Genomic DNA, 24,014 nt, shown 5'->3' on the forward strand with positions numbered 1-24,014 from the left:
TTAAAATCCTCAAAAGCGGAGTCTACCCACCCAGCCTGAGTTTGTGTTGCAGAAGAGCTCTGAACCCATCGTGGGGAGCCACCGCCCCGCTCCCCCAGCGCCTTGGCCAGCACTCACATCTTGCCATTTGTCGTCCTCTTCCCTCAGCTGGCTATTTATCAGCTGCAGCTGCTCCTGGCGGGCCCTGCTGTGCGGCTGCACCGCGGCCTCCTCCTCACACCGCATGTCAAACATGCTGGTACTCCTGACAGTGGAGAGAGCAGACAAAAAAGGACCTGGATCAGCGCCCGCTGCGGCTCTGCACGATCTGCCGCGTGGGGGCGCTACCGCGTTAAGGAAAGCTGAAGGAAGCAGCGTGATTTGTGGCCAGTTCTGATCCCTCAGCGCGCAGCGGGCATGCGAGCACCCCCCAGCTCTTCTCCTTTTGCCACAAAAGCCAAAATGTGACCATCTTTGTCGTCAGTGGTGGCTGCATCCAGTCAATATGATTTTATATGTAGGTGCCAGCATTGCTTTAAGAATAGTTAGAGAAACATTTGAAGATCTAGGCTCCTCTAATTGGGAAATGTATTTTTAAAAAAATAAGAGGAGAATTACGAGATAAAACAGGAAAGTCTGTGGGGAAGGAAGGTGGCAAATTCCATGAAGTGAAACTTAATTATGGCAAGTGCTTCTTTGTGTAAAGAGCTGGCTTAAACACTTCCTACACTAACTGCGATGATTCCTCTCCTTTCAAAAATATAGCATATGGCTTCAAGTCTAAGCGCCTCGCTTTTCCACATTGTGTTTTCTGAATGTGGGATGCTCCCATCAAGTAGGCATTAATGATACTTGTGTGTGATGTGGCTCTGTTTCCTGTAACATTGTCTATAAATTGATAACACAATTGATGGCATCAAGGGGACAAAGGTATCTTCTAGTAAGAATAAGAGCTAAAATATGTAAAGCAATATATATACTCTGTTTCTTAACACTCTCTCAACAGCTTTATTTTACTTTTATCAGGATACCACTGGATTTATTCTTTTTACAAGAAAAATGTCTAGGAAAGCAAATTTTAAGTCCTTAAATCATGTATATAACCGATATATTCTATGGAAGTGCATAAGATCTTGAGTAAGACCATGAAAAACATTTCCATAATGCTTACATAGTTTATTATTAAAAAAAAGCTGAAGATGCATGATGAAAGCAAAATAAAAAACTAAAGCAAAATCCTCTTTCCTCTCTCTCAGAAATGAATGATCACTGGGTCCAAGTGGGCTAAAAAGTCCCAAACCAAGGAACAAATGGCCCTTTAAAGTTCAAAAAAGAGAAGACGATGATAGTCCATTTTTGAAGCCAGCTTAACAGAAAGAAAAGGAAAAGCCATGCACTGAGAATCAGACCAATTCCAGACATCAGGAGTGATGCCCAAAATTGTTATCTCCATGGCTAGACTACGAACAGTAGCAGCGTCACTGGAAGCCCCGTGTTCCTTAGCAGGAGGGTCTCTGGCATGAGAGGATAGCAATGGCTACCCACCTACATTTTATTCTATTTAACATGGGTGTGCATGAGTGTTTCTTTTCTCTCTCTAAGATTTTGGACCTAACAGTTAAAACTGAAGATTGTATGTGTCATCTGTCTTTTTCAAGATTAGACCAATAATCTGGCTGTTGGGAAAAACTTTCTTCTGTGGCTTCTATTAGAAGGGATACTCCACACACTCAGTAGATGTGCCTTCCTGAAAGATAACCATAATCCTCCCAAAGAAAGAAGGGCTGAAAATTCCCCACCTATTTCATATGTTTACTAATATTTAAGAAAAATTGGAAAATCCCTGTAATTAAGTAGAAAATTCTGTTTCATTCATGTTTTTAAGACTTCATGAATTAAAACTCTTCTTCATTTATTTATTTTTAATAGTGAGAGTCTTCTATTTTAAAAAATATTTATTTATTTATTCCCTTTTGTTGCCCTTATTGTTTTACTGTTGTAGTTATTATTGATGTCGTTGTTGCTGGATAGAACAGACAGAAATAGAGAGAGGAGAGGAAGACAGAAAGGGGGAGAGAAAGATAGACACCTGCAGACCTGCTTCACCACTTGTAAAGTGACTCCCCTGCAGGTGGGGAGCCAGGGGCTGGGGCCGGGATCCTTCTGCTGATCCTTAGGCTTTGCACCACATGTGCTTAACCCACTGTGCTACCGCCCAACTCCCAGTGAGAGTCTTCTTCTTATACTCTGACATCTCTAATTTCTAAGAAATTCTTTATTTCCAGAACTTTGGTTAAGACCTCAGAAAGGAACTGGAATTGGCATATTGCACCAAAGTAGAAGACTCTGGGGTAGGGGGTAGGGGGTGGGGGGGAAAGACAGATCCAAGAACGATGACAGAGGACCTAGGGGGGTTTTTTGTTATATGGAAAACTGAGAAATGCATGTACAAACTATTGTATTTACTGTTGAATTTAAAACATTAATTCCCCAATAAAGAAATTAAAAAAAAAAAAAGACCACAGAAAGCCAAGTTTTCTTGTGGGTCTCAGAGAGAAAATGGCCTCCTTCTCCAGGATTTGGGACTCTCACTAATGGGCGAGGCATTCAGAATTGCCTTCTTCTGCCCTGGGTTGCTGTCTCTGTTCCCATCACAAAGTCCTAACTTCCTCAGTCCCAATGCAGCCAAAAGCTGGTCTGTGAAAGGAAAAAGGGAAACTCTTGTTTGCCTTCTCATATACACTATATGAGAAGTACTATATTTTTTACTTAGCTCTCTTTAAAAAATATCAGCAAAAGGATAAAAATATTAACAAGACCACAAGCAATATATTTATAACATTAAAAAAAGGAACTAAGGAAGTTAAAAATTGATACTAGACAGAAAATGGACTGAGTCATCATTTAGAAAAGTTCCGTTATTCAGAGGTTGAACTCAGCCTCTGGAATGAAGAAGTGCATCTAGGGGTCCTGAAGAAGTCCAGGTTCTAGAATATTAATGTGACTTGCACAATATTTGTATTTCTCAGCACAGTAAGTTCTTGCCCATTGTGTGAAGAGCACAGGAGTATCTCTTGGTGGTGGGCTGACATATTTATGGTTCAGGATTAAATTTTCTCAAGGGGAGCCCAGAATTCTTTCTGGGACCATGTCTAGCATACAGGAATTAAGACACAATGACCTGTGTCTCTCACAATCTACAGGCTGTTCTTTAGGGAAAGTGTTGGGAGAGGAGGAACTTGGAAGTGAAGAAAAGGGCAAGGAGGTGAAACTAAATCTATGGAAACACTCTTGGCTTGCCAGAGGCGGAAATGTCTGTTTGTCTGCGTGGTAGGTCTGCCCTTGACCTGCATTTTCGTTAAAGGGCACATCTTTTTTTGATTGGGCTGTATTTTAAGAACGTGTCAATTACGAATAAATAGGGCTTGTGCTAGTAATTACCCTTAGAGATTTTGAAAAAGGGAAAGCCTAGGGGACTAAACTAAATGTATTATAGATTTTCATTTACACCATGAACTCCTGATACAAACTTTCCTCCATATGGTTTCATATAAACTATGTCTGCTCCAAGCAGGAAACTTAGATATTTCTAAATAAGACCCTTGCAGACTACTCTTTTTACTCCTTGAGGCTGCTTTTTGTACCTTTAGAGGGGAGAAAGGAGTTCCTATTCCTCCCTTCCTTCATTTTAAAAAGTCAATAGCTTTTCCTGTGGGTGAAGTTTGATATTCAGGCACAGGCAACTTTCAAAAGCTCTTCAGTATAAAATATTCTTGCATCATTTAGAGTTTTCCAGAGAACTATATTAGGAGAACTGTAAAGTGGCTTTTCACTGATGAAGAATAAATTCATTTTATCAAAATGATTTTTTTTTGCTAACCATCAGAGTAGATACTTTCATCTACCAATATATGATTTTCCATTTAGTGAATGTTAAATATGGTCACTGCAGGTTTTCAAAGTAATAATAAGGTCTTGGTTTTATATATTCTTTAACTTTCTGCTGTCAGTCAAGTTTTGCAGAATTTGGTTTTATGACAAGAACGTTCTATATGTCCAGCCACAAAGCAATCATGGATTGCACAGCAGAAACTGATAACCTCCATGCTGGAGTCAGACTGCTGAGAGCTAAGAGTACATACTAATCTGACATCTTAAACATAAACTTGGGACTAGCACATATGAATACAATAGATGCCTGGCCAGGTTTCATTGTCATTGGTGTCCCATAGCAATTTGTGTGTTCCACATCATTATTCAGATTCTTCACTATGTAACTTGAAACCATGGCTCAGCCAGAAAGAATACTGATGACTTAGTTTCCCATCAGGTTACAAATATGCCTTTCAGGAAGAAGAGATGCAGGGCTCAGCAGACACTGATGGTAGAATGAGAAAGCTCTCCTAACTTTTTAATATGCAAATCTGAGCAAGGTAGCATTCCTCAGGGATAACTTTTACCCAAGTCACTAGTTTCAGAATAATTGGCTGATGGGGCATTCATTTTTTGAAATGGAGTCTATGTGGTAACAAATGTGTAAATGGAGATTCTTTTCAAAGTTGAGCATGAATCAGGGAGTGGGGAATGAATCTCAGAGGACTGGAAGCCAGGCAGCAGGGAGACAAAGCTCAAGTCATGGTTTAAATCTTGACTCCTTTCTATACTAAGCAACTGGAACAAAACACCAGCATTTTGGTCTGAGGCATTCCACAGTTCATATTAACTCCAACCTGGGAGGAACTCTGGCTTCTGAATCTATAATTAGTGGTCTAGGATTTATTTTCTTAGTTTAAAAACATGTGACTATGAGAATGACTACTTCATTGTTAACCCTAAGCTCTAACATATCAAGAATACTCTTTGTTATCTCGATTATACTTTGTTATAGTCTCTACGTTATGTTTTAACATTGAAAAAAAAATCTATGGCTTAGAAAGGGCACCAATGTCCCACTCATAACAACAACTCCAACATGCCCATCTATGAAAAGCAAATGTTAAGTTTTAAGCAGCAACTGCATATTAGACTCATGCTTAAGTTGTTTTTTCATTCATCTTGCCTGCACAGAACATATGTTCTGCATTCCAACTTCAAGTACTTTTCTGCACAAGCCAGTTAGCTATTCAGTTCATTGTTGCATCAATTGCATTTCAATTAGTGGTAAGTACAGGAAGCATGCAATTTAGGCTAGCAATTAATGTATTTCTGTGAATACAAGACAACTTACTCTGCGTCATCAGACACAGGAGTTCTTGGACCATATCTATAAGACCAAATACAGAATTAGAGAATTGATAAGACAGATGTCTCACACTATAACTAAACTAGAAATAAAATGACCAGTGAAATGTATGTATGACAAACCTTTTTTTTTTTTTTCTGATGCTACTGGAAGAGAGGTTTCATTATACAATTAGCAACAACCATTAACTGTTGTAAATGAAAGGCTTAGCATTTCTAAAGAATGTAAAATTTGTATCAAAACCCAGAGGACAGAAGTGAAAATAATCCTTCATGCTGCCCACAAAAACAGACTCTGTTCAACATAAACACAAAAAGGCTTAGGTGCAGCCCACAATGTTTAGAGAAGGCAGCTTAAAATCAGATCTGTATGGTGGTCATTCACAAATAGTTAAACTGTTCATGCTATTCTGTTCAGCAGTAATGGACACCCAATACAGAAGCACACGCACACTGACCCTTACCCTGATCTGTTAACACATTTACACAAATGGCATCAAAGAGTATTTCTGTACTTTTCGGAAAGCAAACGAGAATTCTAACAGGAACCTCTATCAGTGTCTTCTGTGTGCATCAGACAAAAACCACAATTCCTAGAAAACTGGTAACTTTAACCAAAACCAGTCTTGGATGTTATCCATAACTTAAAAAGTTGAGATATTTTTCCCTGCACAATTTATATATTCTTCTGATTATTTAGCTCAGTAATAATAAGCTTATTAATAAGTAATAAGTGTACCTTCTGAGGTTTTACTGAATTTTTTATTTGAATGGGACTGATAAGACCAAAAAAAAATCATCAGATTTGAAAAAAGAGAACATTAAAATATTTAAATATATTTTTTAAATGAAGTACCCGCAATGACTGTGTCTGCTACAAAGTTTAATTTCAATGGAAGGTTCTTACCTAATGCCCTGAAAGGCTGCTCATTTCTACGCTCAGATGGTGGACAAGGAATTATTTGAGCAAAGATAAACGCCCTGAATTCAGACTCTAATAAATTAAATTTCGTGGTTGTCAGCAAAAATTACCTGGTCCCCTGTTATGTTTCATATAGTGTATTGTATTAGAGAAACTACTCTGGAGTATAGAGTATGCATACACATACACTCTTCTCTCTCATGCTTTAGTCAGTTGGGAACAGTCTGCATTTATTAATACTTATTGTCCTTCACAGTGTAGACACCACAACAATTAAAACTCTCCAACTTTGTTGAAATGATCAAAAGCAAGACTGGAAAAGAGTTTGTAGAGATTTCTCTTCTGGAGGTTAAGATTTGCTTTCTGTTTCTCCAGGAGGTGGTTCCAGAAAGTACTGAAGTTTAACCAAATACACGCAGTTTCCCCAAAGATACCACTTCACTGAAGTAGGTGAGCAGCAGATTCCAAATCAAGACAAAGCATGTCAACAGTATTAATGTTGAAAACTGGATACTTTCCAGTTAACTAATAGGTCTATTGGAAAAGACACACTCAAGTTGTGTTTCATAGAGTATCTATAGGAGACAGCAGAGAAGCTATACCTAATGGATAATCTAGAAATAACAAATTAATGGTATGTGATTTTGTGTTTCTGTTTATTTTTGGTTAGTGATTTACTGCAATATAACTTACATACAGAAAGTACACAAATCATACACATACTCTTCAATGATTTTCTTATAAGTCACGCTTAGCCATATATTTGTGTTGAATTTTTTTGTACTCCTTAAGTAAATCCACAACTAGTTTCTCTTTTAAGTTTGGTTTCTTTAGCACATTTTGTTTGTGAGATTCAGTTATGTTGTTTCATATATGATACATAGGAGTTTAAATTACTTTTACAGCAAGTACTAAAAGCATTTCATGGACATCTCTTCAACAAATGTAAATTTATTCTAAAATGCAATCTCTGTGAGGCCTGGGATTTTTTGTTGTTGTTGTTGTTTGTTTGTTTTTAAGATTAGTATCAGACTAGGTCTGCAGTAAGTACTTACTGAATATTTATTTGATGTTCTGGACACTAGAAGGAAAAGAACAGTGAAGTCTCTGAAGAAAACCTTCATTTATCCCTTTGCACTTATGGGATTAAGGAATCTCCTCTCAGACTAATTTATTAGATTTCAGAGGGCAGTTTAAACAGACTGCCTTTGTTGTAGAAGAGAGGATTAGCAGAGCTTGTGCCTCAAATGTCTTTACCACTCATCCAGAAAAAGTAAAGGTACGTTTACAAAGCACTAGTAACATTTCTACAATGCAAAGTAGGTGAGTCAATATGCATTAGGTACAAAATGGCCAGACAAATCACTGTTTGTAAAAGCATCTTAGCAAAAAAAAAAAAAAAAAAGTTTAAGTGCAAGTTTAGGAGTATTAGAAAATAAGGAAATACATTATGCAATTATTACTTGTACTTATGTAACTTTCAGCACTAATAAAGCACTACAGGACCAGTAACTTTCAGGCTATAGATTTTCATACTGTGAATTAGCAAAAGCTTCATTTGAATTGAGAGGAAAAATGCATTTATTGCCTAATTTGAAATTACCCCTCATCACCCAGCACAGTGTAGTAATCATTCAATTAGTATTTGTTGAAAGGAAACATGGATTCCCCAGGCGTAGGCTCGCTCAGTCACATAGTTACGCCACACAGTTAATCTCACTATATCTCTTCATGCTCAAAGTACCCATTCATTACCATTTGAATACACAGAGGACACTTTCTGCTTCACAAGAAAGGACAGATAGGAGTGACAGGGAACTCATCAGACTTCCAGTCTCCTTGAGTAACCTGGTGGCAATGAATATGCTGGAGTGGGGTAGAGCTTTCTATTTAGTTAGCTGGGTTTGAATCTTGGGTCTGTTATTACCAACTGGGTGGACAGAGGCCTTAGCTTCATAGCTGTAAAGTATAGATGAAGAGTCTTTCTCTCAAAGGTTGGAGAAGCAGCTCACATGCATCTGGGGTCAGGCAACAGGACTCACTTCCTTATCCCTTCAGATTCTAACTTTTCTTCAGTAGCACTTCACTCATCCAGAGTCTCATCAGGGGATTTGGAAATTGAGTGACTATAGTGGGTAGGTAGGCAGGCCAGTAATTCTCTGTCATTAACCAGCTAGGATCCAAGTATGGATCGATCCACTCAACTTCTGTCAGCATCCGGCTTCTCATGCATGAAGTGAAGCTATTATCAATTCTACCTGTGCATCCTCAGGAGAAGATGAGCTGGAAGGACTGGGCACAGTTTGAGGCGCTACAGAGCATACTATGGTCATAAACTAGAGCAAGAACTTGCTCCTGCTCCCTAAAACTAGTGTTATTAGTAACACTGTTTGCTAATCATACATAGTACAGCCCCACTATCTCATCTTTATGATGATTCAGAAGAAAATGAAGCATAGAATTACTTCCACCTGGTGAAGACAGCAAAGGTACTTTTTTTTTTTTTCCTTTTTCTTAGCTCTGGTGCTTCATGTGTGCATGGTTTCATCACCTCCAGATTTTTTTTTTTCTTTCCATTCAGATACAAAGAAAGGGACGGAGAGCAGGGGAGAAACACTACAACACCAGAACTTCTCCAGGTGACACTGGCATCTCCGATGTCATGCCCACGGTTCAGGCCTGGACTATGCATATGGCAAGGCAGGAGCTCTACCCAGTGAGGTATCTCTCCAGCCCAAGAAATTAACTTTTAAATTTGGGGATGACTTAAGATTCTCCCAGCTCACTACCCTCTGTCCCATTGCTGTCAAGATTCTTCACAAAGCGGAACTCCACCACTTCCTGTTTTATAGCGGAGCTTATATTTTTACAAAACACTCCATTATCCTACACTCCATTATCCTACACTCATCAGCAAGACCACACTTTGAACACAAATTCATGACTCAAATTCATGACTCTCACTGATTCTCACTGAATGGCAATATAACTGTCACTGAATGACAATATAACTGTCACCACACAGGCGTGTAACCACAAACACAGAAACTTAAATCAATCCTTTAACTCTACGATTATTAGTTCTTTAATCTTTGTTTTGAATAAATTTAGAGTGGAAATTAAAACTACCTCCAGAGAACACTGAGTATTTGCTTGCTAAGATTGCTATCAAGAGAAATTACCTATTTTACATCGTCTTTGAAAGTGGAAACTCCTGGAGTCAAAGGGAAGTTAAGAAATCAGTAAAAAGTTCAAATGTGAATTTGAAAGAATCTTCCCATTTAGTGTGTCCACAAGATGTGAGTCAGAAAGAAGGCATAACAGAGATAGCCACAACTTCATTATTCTTTTCACACCTAATTTCATGCAAAAATAAACAAAAAACAATCCTGGCAGACTGGGTCAATATTAATCTTTCTGATTCTGTTAGCAAGAAGAGGTAAGTGGCATTTCTGGTAGCAGGATGTATTAATAACATAGTCAAAGCATTTATCAAAGCTCAGCCTGAAGCTATAAATCACAGGGGCATAGGATAGTCTTCTGACCTTTTTACTTTCATTGGTAGATCCTTGGCAGGTTCCACTAAGACCTGTTGCTTTGCAAATGCTACTGGCAGGAATTGGTTTGGCTTGGATCCAATGTGTCTCTGAGACATCTCAGTTCTCCTGGCCATCATGTTAACTTTTTGTGAATTATCCAGCTTTCTTTGCCCTTCCAGTCCACTGCCTCTCCAGGCAGGAGTGGTCCTCTTCTCAGAGTTCTCTTCTGTCCCCACAGCCTTCCATTCAGCAGCCAGAGGACACAAACTAGGGCAACATTCAGTCCATCCAAGTAAACATCACTTATTGCTATAGATACCCTCAGTAGCATCCCTCACTGGCATTGACTCAAAACAGAAGAAGCCAATGTCTACGGAGATGGTAGCACACAGAAACTGGATGGATATTAATACTATGGACCACCACCATGCACCTGGTACTTACATAGAAATGGGCTTCCTTTCCCTTTTCTGGTAAATGAAGTGTGACCAACACCCAACCGCATGCAAAAGCTACTCAGAGAAGACAATGTAAGGGAACTCTGACCCTATCTGGGAAGGGTGTGTTCCTTTAAGTGACAATGCCAGGCCACACCAGCTATCAAGGTGCACTGTAACTCTAAGCTGTCTTCTGGGAACACAGCAGCCACACACAGCAGATGCAGTACACCCAGGAAAGTAGGCAAGGTGCTCACGGGGATTGGCTGTTCTCAGTTTGTTTAGCCTCGGGAGGCATCTCAGAGTCTCTTTGAGCAGCTCCTTCTTTTTCTTCCTTGTGCTGTGGCAGCTGTTTGGATGTAACTGCAGCCAGAGAGGACAGCTTTACAACTAGGAAAGAATTCACACCAGAGGCCTTGATCCCACCTACCATCCTTCATATCCTGGGGAGAGAAGGAACCTGGCTCCTCACCTTCCTCTGTCTTCCTCAGACTGCACATGACTTCCTCTTGGGACTCCAGCACCGGAGCCAGCCATGAGACCCTCCTGAAATAGCCATCTACACCAGAATTCACTGTTCTGAGGATGCTCAAATAGCACAGGGGCAAGAGAGAAGAGGGAAAAGAGTGACAGTGCAAATCATTAATACAGAAAGAATGGAGACAGCTCAATTGCTTTCAGTCCAAAAGCTTGTTAGTAAGGAAGATCTTGTTAGGTTGAGATAATGGAACGTGAACTTTCACACTGGTGTGAGAAAAATCAGAGCAGGCTGGCATGGCTCTGTCAACCAGGGGTTGAATAGTAGCTTCCTCAGCAGTCAAAATATCAAGGATTATTACTTTGGTCTTAGTCTGACTTCCTCTACTTCAGATCTCTACCAGCTTCTGAAACTCCAACTGTGTGCTTCTGGTGTACTAGGATGATTTCTAGCTATAGCCTGCTCTCCTCCATGGTGTACCATAGTGTGGAGTCAAAGAAGCCCATATCATGACCTTCCTGTTTTCTTGGCAATTCAAAGACAGACCATGGAGGACAATGTCTTGAGCCATTCACAGGGGTTTCTGGGAGAATCCGGAATCTTATTACAATGTCCGCTATCTGCTTCATGAAAGAGAGACCTATCCACATAATTGAATCCCCAAAGACAACTTGGAAATTCAATGCTACAATTTCTTTAGTGAGAGTGAGAACTGGTCACACTTCTGCAAGTTCTATTCCCAGGTGACTGCCTCAGAAATGTGGCTGGAAATTCACCCAAGCAATTGCTTCACTCACAGAACTTAAGATTTAGTGTATACTTTTTTGAATGTAGCAAAGGAAGGAAATTTTATCTTTTTATGTGCCTACTCAGACATCCAAAATATTCACATATGATGCTAATAATTATTCTTCCCTCCCTCTATGGGACAGGAAATAAGGAGGTTGGAGATAAATCTGATTTTTAGCAACATATCTTTCTAGAAGAAACACCAGGCACATCATTAAAGCATTCCATTTATTTCATTCAGTACCTCTGACTAATAAGATAATGCTTAATGCAGCTGAGGAAAAAAGGTCATTCGCCAAGATTATAAACATTCCCAGGTCACCACAGAATCAAAATGGATGCTTGCCATTTGACCTCACACATGTGTTTCTCCCCAGCGTGACCCACTAACTTCTCTGCTAACCAGCCAAAGAGCCTGTTAAAACTACGTTATCTCTGGAGATTTTCTTAGCAGGCCTCAGCAAAGTCTTTAAAAGCAGCAGCGACTTCCATGCAGCTTTCTTTGCACACGTCTGCTGAAAAAAAAAAGATACCTGCAGTTACTTTGGAGACTAAGCCTTTGCTCTTCCTCTGTGCTGGATACAGCCTCTGAGGTAGGGGCCAAGGAGGAGTAAGTTTGAATTCTGTTGCCTTGACCACTGTCTTTTACATACTTCCTTGGCCCTCGCTTGCCAATGCTGAGTTGCTCCCATTTCTGCTGATCAATCTCTGTGACTGGTCCAAAGTGCACAAACTTTTGCCTTGGGCTAGAAGACTTCTTATAGGTCCTTGCTCTTCGGCTGGCAAAGTCATCACGGATGGCAGTTTCTGCTTTAATTTCTGGGGAAGGCTCAGGGGCACAGGTGAGCTCACCATGTTCATCCCTAGTCAAAACCGGAAATAAGTTCCAAAGGTTTCTAAGGCAAGCACAAATGAACAAAATGCCTTTGTATTCTCAATATTAGAGATATGGAGACTATTTCTATGTTTAAATGGCAGTTCTATTAATCAATCAATGGAAAGGTGGTTATTATTGTATTTAGTGAAAATATGCTTTGAGCTTCTATAGACTTCAAAGTACCACTTCCATAAAAAATGATGGAAAAATAAATTTTAGGCACAACAAAACAGTCAAGTGTATTTAAAAACCAAGTGTAAGGAGTCGGGCAGTAGCGCAGTGGGTTAAGCGTAGGTGGTGCAAAGCGCAAGGACCTGTGTAAGGATCCCAGTTCAAGCCCCTGGCTCCCTACCTGCAGGGGAGTTGCTTCATAAGTGGTGAAGCAGGTCTGCAGGTGTCTCATCTCTGTCTTCCTCTCCTCTCTCCATTTCTCTCTGTTCTCTCCAATAATGTCAATAACAACAATAATAACTACAATAATAAAACAACAAGGGCAACAAAAGGGAATAAATAAACACATATTTTTAAGAAGCTTTAAAAAAGAAAAACAAAAAAGAAAAACCAAGTGTATAGCCAGCAAAATAGCTCACTGGGGTAGTGCACCTGCTTTGCTATGCACACACATGACCTCCCAGTTCAAGTCTGGCCTTTGGAAAAAGCTTCAGTGCTGTGGCATCTTTAATCTTCTCCCTCAGTCCCTCTGTTTCTATGTTTTACTTTTTGTCTGAAAAAGTCAACCCAGAATGGTGAAGCCTCAGTGAAGACAAAAGAAAGAAAGAAAAAAAGATTCCTCATAGAAAAGTCTATCAAAATAACCACCTACAGTAAGTTGGCTGAGTTAATGAGAATCTTTTCATCTATTTGGTTTTAATACTTAATATCAGTAAGTCTCAACTCATCCAGAATATACTTTGTAGTTTGATAGGGATGTTTTTGGCCATGAAAATTAAAAGAAATAAAAAGGGAGGGGGCTGGGTGGTGGCACATCTGGTTGAGTGCACAAATTCCAATGTGCAAGTACCTGGGGTTCAAGCCCCCAGTCCCCACCTGCAAGGAGGAGGCTACATTAGCAGTGAAGCAATGCTGCAGGTGTCTCTGTTTCTCTTCTTTCCCCTCTCAATTTCTCACTGTCCTATCAGATAGATAGAATTTTAAAAACATTTTCTAAATTTTTGAAAAAGGGATAGAAGGATAAGCTACACATTTCATACCCTCAAAGTGGAATAATTCCTTTGTTAGGGGGAAATATGACACACCTCGCCTTCTCTGACACTTTCAGTCTCTTCCATGTCTCCATGTCAGCTTCTGTTATATTGGAAATGGTGACAAAGCTCAGAGCCTCACGGTAAGGAGCAAGGTTTCCTTGAATTCTCCGCTTAGCCAAGTCATCCTTGTAGACATCAGGCAACTTTCTGAGTTCCTCTTCTGCAGCCCCATTCTCTCGTGTCCGTGTAATACAGGTCACCATGGACTTGACCTCTTTTATTTGGTCTTGGGTACTGCCAATTTGATTCATACCCCCACAACATTGAAAAACAGCAGGTTCCAGGAAGGAAAGCAAACAAAATGTAAAGCATGGAAATTCAGAAGTAGAGGATGGAATGAAATACAAGTGCATCTCTCTCTCTCAAAAATTTAAACTCAATTGAAGCTTTGACTACTTTCATCTATGCTTTTTTACTTTATTATTTATTTATTCCCTTTTGTTGCCCTTTTTATTGTTGTAGTTATTGTTGTTATTGATGTTGTTGTTGGATAGGACAGAGAGAAATGGAGAGAGGAGGGGAAGACAGGAGGAGAGAAAGATAGACACCTGCAGACCTGTTTCACTGCCTGTGAAGCGACTCCCCTGCAGGTGGGGAGCCAGGGGCTCGAACTGGGATCTTTACGCTGGTCCTTGCGCTTTGTGCCACCTACACGTAACCTGCTGCACTATCGCCCAACTCCCCATCTATGCTATCTTTTGGGCACTGTAGTAAGATGAAGGTTTTTTTTTTTTTTTTTTTTTTTTAACCAAATGCCAGTCTCTATAGTTTAGTTTGGGAACAGAAGTCAAGCCTTGCTGTAAGACTATTAAGCATGGTAATGAGATGTCAGTTTGACAGTAATGATGCCCAATTCCCACACTATTCAAGTTACTGTAATGAATTCACGTTTTCTGACTGAGTCCCAGGGAGTTCTCTTGGAATGCCTCATACTATGCCAGTAAAATGTTACTAACGAGCTCTGCGTGATCCAAACTCGGATTAGTTTGGAGATAGCTAGATCACTATTGACATACTAAACATCTCAATCAAAAATCCATGTACTGCCAGAAAGTAGGATTACATCAGTTCTGAACAGAAAGTTTCAAAGTTTAAATTCACCTCTCCTTCCTTCTAGTGTTAGTTAAGTTTGGCTTATGTAAACTTAAAAAACAAACACAATGTGTTTCTCTTATTCTGTGTTTCTCTTTATAGCATGTTTCCTGTGTTAAGAAGATGCTTGTATTATTGATGCTAAGACTGTTATTTTCAATTATTCTCCTAAGAAGTGAACATTATATGACTGGTGTTGACAATATTGTATTTTTTTTTTTTAAATCAGTACACTGCTCAGCTCTGGCTTATGTTGGTACAAGGGATTGAACCTGGGACTTGGAGGCCTCAGGCATGAGAGTCTGCAAAATATTATGCTATCTCCCCTGCCTGAAGATATTGTAATTTAAACCAAAGCTGTGGAATCTATATGCATGTTTCATGATATCAAAAGTTAATTTTGAACTCAATATGCTTCTTGAGATTAAAAACTCTCAAAATATGCCATCAGTAAGATTATTATTTTATTTCTAAACATGCCATCCAAGGCCAGAAAAACTGAGATAGTTTTTGGTCACCCAGATAACTGGTGTATTTGTAGAGCTTATGCAAATAGAAAGGCTACAGAATTTTTTAATTTTTTTTTTTTTTTGCCTCCAGGGTCACTGCTGGGGCTCGGTGCCTGCACCACCAATACTCTTCTCCTGGAGGCCATTTTTCCCATTTTTGTTGCTCTTGTTGTTATTGTTGCCACTGCTGTTGTTGTTGCTGGATAGGACAGAGAAAAATTGAGAGAGGAGGGGAAGACAGAGAGGGGGAGAGACAGATTTACACTTGCAGACCTGCTTCACCACCTGTGAAGTGACTCCCCTGCAGGTGGGGAGCCGGGGGCTAGAACCAGGATCCCTTTGCAGGTCCCTGCACTTCATGCCATGTGGGGTTCACCCGGTGTGCTACCAGATTTTTTTTTTTTTTTATCATCTACTTTTAGTTTGGGGAAGACCAAGAAAGAGCATAGCAAAGAGCCACCAAATATGGATTGTAGCAGTGTTTAAGCCAGGGCACAAATTTCATTGTATCCAAGATGCCAATCTCTCCCACCAGCAAGTCTGTGTAGGACTGTGCTCAGATACAGCACAACTGTAGAGCAGAACTCAATATTTACTTGGTGAACTCAACCCAATTTTGGACATGGTCAGTCTATGCTCTACCCCTTGACCTTAGAGGAGATTGGATATCTGAAATTCTTCCAACAAACCACTACTACCAATTAGATATAACTGGGGAGGGAAAAAGAGGAATGGGAGGAGTGATCTATGATACAAAACCACCTTTGTTGAACTACACACTTTCATAAACACACACATGCACACACACACCTTTTAGACTCTAGATTTCTCTTTTGTGAGGTTCCCTTTGAGAGGTCATTGCTGCTGACCAATCTCTCTGTTTCTCTTTTTCGGTAAGGCCCATAGAGGAGTTGATTCAGTGGCACTATTGGCTTGGGTTGGTTCATTCTTGCTCTTCTGGCAGCAAAGTCATCTTTCTCGAGATCAGGCAGTCGACATACAACCTCATCTTCTGACTCAGAATCTTTGCCATGTTGACGGGTCAAGAAAGAGTTTTCTTTGCGAATGATAATATCACGAACAGTTTCATTTTCGTTATTTAGTTGCTTTTGACTGATAGAGAAAAATTAGGTAGATCACCACAAGTGATCAAACTAAAACCTTTTTTTTTTTTTTTTAAATCCCCATGTCCACACAGACAACTCTGCTGTTAGTTGAAACTCTGGTGAAAGGTCTTAGCAGTGTTCGTTAGTTGCGTTCACACGTGTTTACTATTTTATCTCATAACTGCCACATAGTTAGGATGGGTTTTAAAACTTTGAATTTAGCTAGCCACTAGCAACCTAATATCCTTTTCACAGGATTCCAACAGCACCAGAAATATGGGGTCCTAAATGGCTCTGAGAGTGACAATCCAAAATCTTTTTGTGACATCGGGCTCTTTGTTGTTCTGTTAGCTTTTAGCATATTTATAATGCATCCCATAGGTATTTGATTTGTTTTTAACTAACAGAACAAGTAATTGCACCAATAACATTGATCTGGGGAAAAGCTAATGAGTAAAGCTATGTGACACCACAAGTAGAATGTATACTAGTTTGCAAAGTGTAAGGAAGGCCTTTCTGCAAAGTAGAGCTGACCTGAAACATCTGGAACAATTTACGACCACTAACAGGATGGACCCAAAGCATTAAACCTTATTTTGCTCTGTACCTAAATTGTGCTAGGACATTTTGCTAAAATGGTTTTAAAGATATTACTTTGGATTGTTTCCATCTATTTTCAAAGAGATTTTGATGGTCTTGAATCCCAAGTTCCTATAAGATACAATTCAATGGTGGAACACCAGATCATTCAGTCCTTCCTTCCTTCCTTCCTTTTATAAAGTCAGCTATGCTACTCAATGATAATATAAAGTTAAAACTTTTATTTTATACTTTGTTGTCTTTACAGTTCATAAAGATGGTTAAATAAATGAGGCATCTTTACTGCTGCAAAAAGTTCACTACTTTTTTAAAAATATTTTTAGATTTAAAATTTATTTTTTATTAGTGATTTAATAATGATGGACAAGACTGTGGGATAAGAGGGGTACAATTCCACACATTTCCTACCACCAGAGCTCCATATCTCATCCCCTTGAAAGTCACTACTTTGTATTTGATTTCTGAGGTAGGTTTAAGAGCAGATTTTTCATCTTCCAGGGACAACTCATCTTATATATTAAGTCAGGAGAAGTTAACCTGCTAGGAGGAAATGAGCAATGAAACACTGACTACTCTGGTTGACCACATTCAGATGGCCCACTCTTTGTGGCTCTGCCCAACACTGTTAAAGAAGAGGTCATCCTGCCCTTTCTATATTTGATTTCTGAAAACCAAATCATCACTAGTCATGCTCAGAAAACTCCTACTTCTGAAAACTGCTATCAATAAATGTGAAATGTGGAATTTGGAGGGGGTGTATTGATTTGGAGGCATTGTGCTTCCTGGATACCTTTATTTCTTAAAATATGAAACCCCTGGAAGTATAAATTCATACAACCATTTTGGAAGATGCCATGAATCTTTCCAAAGAAAATATAACTACCATCTGAGGTACTAGCTAATCAGACTATTTCTAGGTATCTGCCTAAAGAACCTGAAAACATTAGCACAAGAAGTTCTTTCTGCTGCAATGTTTACTGGAGAACTATTTATAATAGCTAAGATATAGACACAACTAAAGTGACAGCCAAGGATAATTAGGTAAAGAAGCTATAATGTGTATATGTTCACAACAGAATACTATTCAACTACAAAAAAAGAACAAAATGGAAGGAGTTTAAAGAGATTATCCAAGATGAATTAAATCAGAAAGCAAAAGACGAAGACTGGGTGATTTTACCTACATGGACCATATAAGGATATGAAACCAAGGAACCCACAAAACAAAATAAACCAGTGGACACTGAAAACAGAACTAATGTTACCTGTGGGGAAGGGGTGGGGTTGGAGACAAGGTAGAGAGGGGCTGCTGAAAAAAACAAAAGTGATGGACTTTATTTGAAGGGGAAAAAATGGGAGGAAGAAAAGATTGTAGAAAGGAAGGCAGAGGGAGTCAGGTGTTAGCGCAGCTGGTTAAGCGCAGGTGGCGCAAAGCACAAGGACTGGCCTAAGGATTCCGGTTCGAGCCCCCGGCTCCCCACCTGCAGGGGGTTCACTTCACAGGCGGTGAAGCAGGTCTACAGGTGTCTGTCTTTCTCTCTCCCTCTCTGTCTCTCCCTCCTTTCTCCATTTCTCTCTGTCCTATGCAACAACAATGACATAAATAACAACAATAACTACAACAATTACAACAATAATAATAACTACAACAATAAAACAACAAGGGCAACAAAAGGGAATAAATAAATAAATATTTGGGGAAAAAAAGACAGGAAGCGAGAGAGAGAGAGAGAGAGAGAATAACTGAAGTGTACACCTGACTCTCAGTCTCCTGCCTAGCCAGCACCAGACCTCGCTATTCTCTTCCATGCCTGTTCAGTCTACGTGCCTAAGTATCAACTGCTGTTGACGTTGACCATAAAGAATACCCAATAGAAAATGATAAGCTCTTGAATTAATCAATTAAAAAAGGGCATTACTTAAAAGTAAATTCATGATGACATAAAAGAGTGGCTCCTTTCTGTACACTATGCACTAGAATTCCTCTGGTGTTAATTCATTTAACCCTAACATGAACTCTGTAATGTTGATGTCACTAATGTTCCCATTCTGCAGAGTGGAAACTGAGAGGAGGTCAAGGTACCTGCTCAAGTCAAAAGGCCAATGCTTAGGTTAAAATTCAAACCGGGGTGGGGGGGGTGCTGGGCAGTAGCACATCAAGTTAAGCACATGGCTTGAAGCGCAAAGACTGGTGTAAGGATCCTGATTCAGGCTCTGGGCTCCCCACCTGCAGCAGGGAGGTTGCCTCACAAGCGATGAAGCTGGTCTGCAGGTGTCTTATCTTTCTCTCCCTCTCTCTGTCTTCCCCTCTTCTTTCAAATATCTCTTTGTCCTATCCAACAACAGCAGCAGCAATAACAACAGTTGCAAAAACAAAATGGAAAAATGGCCACAGGAGCAGTGGATCCATAGTGCAGGTAGTGAGCCCCATCAATAACCCTAGAGGCAAAAAAAAAAAAAAAAAAAAGAAAAAAGAAAAGAAAAGAAAAGAAAATTCAGTGGCTAAGGAACTAGACTCTCAAGCATGAAGTCCTGAGTTCAATCCCTGGCAGCACATGTACCAGAGTGATGTCTGGCTCTTTCTCTCCTCCTATCTTTCTTACTAATAAATAAACAAAATCTTTAAAAAAAAAGAAGAAAAGAAAAGAAAAGTCAAACCCAGGCAGTCTGACTCCAGAATTCGGGCTTTTAATCACTGAACTACTCAGTAAATAGAAGACCAGACCCAAGGTGGTGAAATTAGGTGGTGGCATACTTAGTAGAGCAAGAATGTTACCATGCACAAGGACCTGGGTTCAAGCCCCAGATCCCCACATGCAGGGAAGAAGCTTCATGAGCAGGTCTTTCTGTCAGTATCTTTATCTACCCATCTCTGTCTGTCTGTATATATATATATTGTCTCCCACTTCTCAGTTTTGAAAGTAGAGCCATACAAAAACCAAAACCAAGGCATTATCAATATTATGGTAAGAGAAAGAGAAGCATTTTGGTTACTATGTAAAGGGATCCTGTGATGCGTGCTTAGAATAGAGCAGTGATTTGCACTGCTGGCTCAGTCAGGACTGGTGGCAGTAGAATGCTAAGTAATCAGATCACACAATGCTTGCACAGCACTTCACAGTTTACAAAGCCCTTTTCAAACTCAATATCTCATCTCAACTGAATCCACCCCATTTCCACTATAATAGTAAATCCCTAGTTTGAATCTCAGTTCAAGAGTAACATTGTTTTATTTGTTTGTTTTGTTCTTTTTAAAACCAGGTATCCTGGGTTTGAATCTCTTCAGTTCAGGCAGGTCCTCTAGAATAAAATATATGCATTTATGCAAATTGCCATGCCAATTTGCAATGTTGACTTGCACAAGGAGAATCTGCTGCATTAAATACCTTGAGAGCCCAGCCTGGCTACAAATTCCCTGGGGCACTTCTTTTAAACTAAATGCTCAGCATGGCTGGGCTCCTTCAAGTGATTACAATTTAGGTAGGGGGGGAGGGGGGAGTGGAGTCATGATTAGAAAGCTTTCTGTATCATTCACTATCTAAAATGGTCACAATGGTTGATTCTCTAACTGCATGAATTCTATAAATTCAGAACTTTTAGGATCGACCTTCTCGTGGTGCTTCCCGTGAGTACCCATTCATTGGGGAAACTGATGATCCTTCCTAGCCGACTGAATCCACATGGATCCCAGTCACTTTCAAAGCCAGCAACAAGCAGCTCCTGACAGCTTTCAACCTGACCTGTTGACTGGCTACGGAAGAAGGGCAAACGCAAGAAGGAGGAGGAGGAGGGGGAGGGGGAGGGAGAGGGGGAGGCGGAGGGGGAGGGGGAGGGGAGGGGAGAGGGAGGGGGAGGGGGGAGGAGGAGGAGGAGGAGGAGGAGGAGGAGGAGGAGGAGGAGGAGGAGAAGGAGAAGGAGAAGAAGAAGAAGAAGAAGAAGAAGAAGAAGAAGAAGAAGAAGAAGAAGAAGAAGAAGAAGAAGAACTTTTAGGCAGACTCAAACTATGGATTGTTATTCTTGGCCATAAAATACTAAATAATAGTTAGAAGGCAGGTACATAGGATTGTGTTCACAGAAATGTAGTTATCAAAATATTTAAAATATTTTTTTTCTAATGTCCTTTTTTTCCCTTGAAGGTTCTTAAGGCAAGTCTATTTGGAATCGTTTACTTTTGTTTTATTTTGGTTTTGTTTTGGAATATATATTTACAACTCTATACAAAGCTAGAAGAAGAATTGTGGTGACCACTCTCCAGAGAGGAACATTCTGGTTTCTGGTTGCAGTCATTTGAACTTAAGTAAACTGAGTAGATTTAAGAGGCAGGACCAGGCGGACTGACATGCTATTCATGAGAAGTTTGGCACTTTGGTTTTTTTTTTTTTTCTTTTTGGAGTCATTCATAGATAAGTTGCTTTGGGAAGAAGGCATTGCTCTGTGGGCACAGCTCACCAGTTCATTTGGAAGGAATACAGTTCAACGTGAGAGGAAACATGGCAAGCCCTGCCCTGAGCTTGGCAGCCACACTTAGCTCATCTAAAAATAAGTGAAGCTATCTTTATAGGAGAGATTTGGTCTTGAAGCAGGTGAGAGGGAAGAAGGAAACAAACAAACAAACAAACAAAAACAAAACCTCTTTTCTCAACATTTCTAAGGCTTATATACTTCAAAGTGAATGAGATGATGATTTAAACCAAGGAAGAGCTGGCAGTTTCTTTCATTCTCTCTACTTGGCAACACACAAGAAAACAACTCAGATTGGCAGGCAGTCTGCTCTGTGAAAGAAACGAATCTCTCTAGAAAATCCTGCTAGAACTACAGGGAATGTCCTGGGCAATACCAGAAAACTCCCTGTTTGTGCAGGATCCAAGCAGGGCAGCCATGTCCAGTGTTGCAAAGGATCAAGCAAGCTATGTGCATATAGGATCCCTGGTCCCAAGGGTCTGCATAGCAGCAATCAGTGACACAGGCATGCAGCAAGAAGAGATGTAGAGGAATACATGTTTGACACTTGGCAGCATCTGTTCTTCTTCTAAAGATTTCTAAAATGTTCCTCAGAGGAACTTTTCCCTCTGTAATTAATTACCATGTGCTTCAGAAGATCCACAGACTAACAGAAAAGAGTGAGTGCGGAAACATATGAAAACAATTATAAAAGAAGCCTAATCACGTGAAACCTATAATTCAGTTTTTTATTTTACTTATTTATTTTTTAAGTTTACTTCTCCAATGGGAAATGCCAAGTAAAAGAACTCAAATCTCCATGGCATTTTAATTCAGGGGAAGTGAATCTTGGTTCTTATTTTATCCTCTTAAAAACAGAAACCTTGGCTTCTTTGGCAGAGGTTCCTATTTGGGGGATAATGAAGTTAATTTAATCATAAAATAAAACTGAAGAAAAAATAACATATACTTTCAACTTCAGTGGAAAATCTAATAAATATTAAACTCCACATATTTATCAGGAAGTCCTACTTTCACTCCCAGCTGCTAAGTTAACTCCTCCTAGGTTGTCTGACAGCAAACCTGGGACTTGTGTTTTGAACTCCTGTGAGAAGGGAATACCATGTACCTTGGCATCTTTTTATATACTATATTAAAAACAATACAAGGAATTTTATACACCGACAAAAGAGTTGGAAATTCAAATGCCAAAAAATCAGTAATCTTTACAGTGGTTCTAAAATGAAACAATCTGGAATAAATAGAACAAAATAAGTATAAGATCTGTATGCTGAAAATTATAAAATACTGATCATATTGATGAAATACATGTTCATGAAAAAAATAATACAAAGAGACATGTGAGGACATTTGCCTCCTTCCTTCATTTGAGTCTCTAGAGCAAATCATTTCTCTACAAATATAGACTTTCCCAACTAAGAAGTGGGGCACAGGAAATGCTGTTAATCCTTTGTTGAGTTCAAGAATGTGTTAGGCATCTGGATGTCAAAGACAGGGGCTGGGGTTCAATGTTTTAAGAGATCAGCATATTTAAATACTTCATATCCCTATTGCCCAGATACCAAGAATCTTTTTATTCTTCACGATATGCATTTCATTCCAGTTAAGTTATTTCCTAACCACATTAAAAGCAGGATCCCCAAAGTGGATAAACTTAGAATGAATCTCAGTTCTGTTGTGGGCTGCAAAAAGTTAAGTCACAAAGACACAGACATGCCAGGCTAGTGGTATAGCATGCATGAAACTTCTGTGAGGGAGCTAGCAGCTGAAAAATCTGCTCAACAAATGAATTTGGGTGTTTGGAGCAGCTGTGTCATGTTGCTCTTAGAGACAGTCTCTGAGAACGTGCATAAACGTTCCCAGTTGTGAATGCTAAATCTGAGTATCTAAGTGTGATGGTATTAAATGACCTGAGAACTCCTGCTTAAAAACTTCTTTTGGGGGGCAGGGTGGTGGTACACATAGTACAAAGTGCAAGGACCCATACAAGGATTCCATGCAAGGTTCCACCTGCAGGGGGTCGGGGGGGGTGTCTCTTCACAAGCAGTGAAGCATGTTTCCAGGTGTCTGTCTTTCTCTCTCCTTCTCTATCTCCCTTCATCTCTCAATTTCTCCCTGTCCTATTTAATTAATTTTTAAAATAACAATTTTAAAAATGGCCACCTGGAGCAGAGGATCTGTAGTGCTGGCACTAAGCCCCAGTGATAACCCTAGTGGCAAACAAAAAACATTTGATTTGGATAAAATGTGTAGATAACAAGAAACCTAGGCAAAAAATATCACATAAATAAAGTATTCATCAGTCAGAAGGACACTTGTAAACTAATCACAATTCTAGGTTTATACACAGAATAGCAGTTGTCATAAGAGATATCAAGGTTTATGCCAATATCAATGGCCAGTGGAGAAGCAATTACAAAAGACAGACCTTTCACCTTCTGTACGTCATAAAGAATTTTGGCCCATACTCCCAAAGGGATAAAGAATAGGGAACCTGTCAATGGAGGGAATGGGACATGGAACTTTAGTGGTGGGAACTGTATGGGATTGTACCCATTACCTTACAATCTTATTAATCATTATTAAATCACTAACAAAAATTTTAAAAGATTTTAAGGTTTAAAGATAAACTCCCCATTTACTAAAGTGGTACCCACTCATGGAATTCCCAGTCTTTAGTCAATTTTTTTTTTAATATATCACTATAATTCTTGGGAGT

The 24,014-nt window shown here is 39.6% G+C and overlaps 1 protein-coding gene across 28 annotated transcripts in view; it reads right to left on the bottom strand.

Moving 5' to 3' along the window:
- LIMCH1 (LIM and calponin homology domains 1) overlaps positions 1-24,014 on the bottom strand; it is a 390,588-nt gene that overhangs the window by 58,975 nt on the left and 307,599 nt on the right. For 9 of the 28 annotated variants that reach the window (XM_060188131.1, XM_060188132.1, XM_060188128.1 and 6 more), the window contains 8 exons: positions 15,939-16,241; positions 13,519-13,761; positions 11,919-12,248; positions 10,591-10,706; positions 10,376-10,481; positions 9,688-9,948; positions 5,207-5,242; positions 118-244 (listed from right to left, as the gene is read on the bottom strand). In XM_060188131.1, coding sequence (XP_060044114.1) covers positions 118-244; positions 5,207-5,242; positions 9,688-9,948; positions 10,376-10,481; positions 10,591-10,706; positions 11,919-12,248; positions 13,519-13,761; positions 15,939-16,241 — 1,522 coding nt within the window. The remainder of the gene's footprint in view (positions 1-117; positions 245-5,206; positions 5,243-9,687; positions 9,949-10,375; positions 10,482-10,590; positions 10,707-11,918; positions 12,249-13,518; positions 13,762-15,938; positions 16,242-24,014) is intronic. The other 19 variants (XM_060188145.1, XM_060188137.1, XM_060188147.1 and 16 more) reach the window with 6 other exon arrangements.

This window comes from Erinaceus europaeus, chromosome 3 (assembly GCF_950295315.1).
Source record: "Erinaceus europaeus chromosome 3, mEriEur2.1, whole genome shotgun sequence".
Taxonomy (NCBI): domain Eukaryota; kingdom Metazoa; phylum Chordata; class Mammalia; order Eulipotyphla; family Erinaceidae; genus Erinaceus; species Erinaceus europaeus.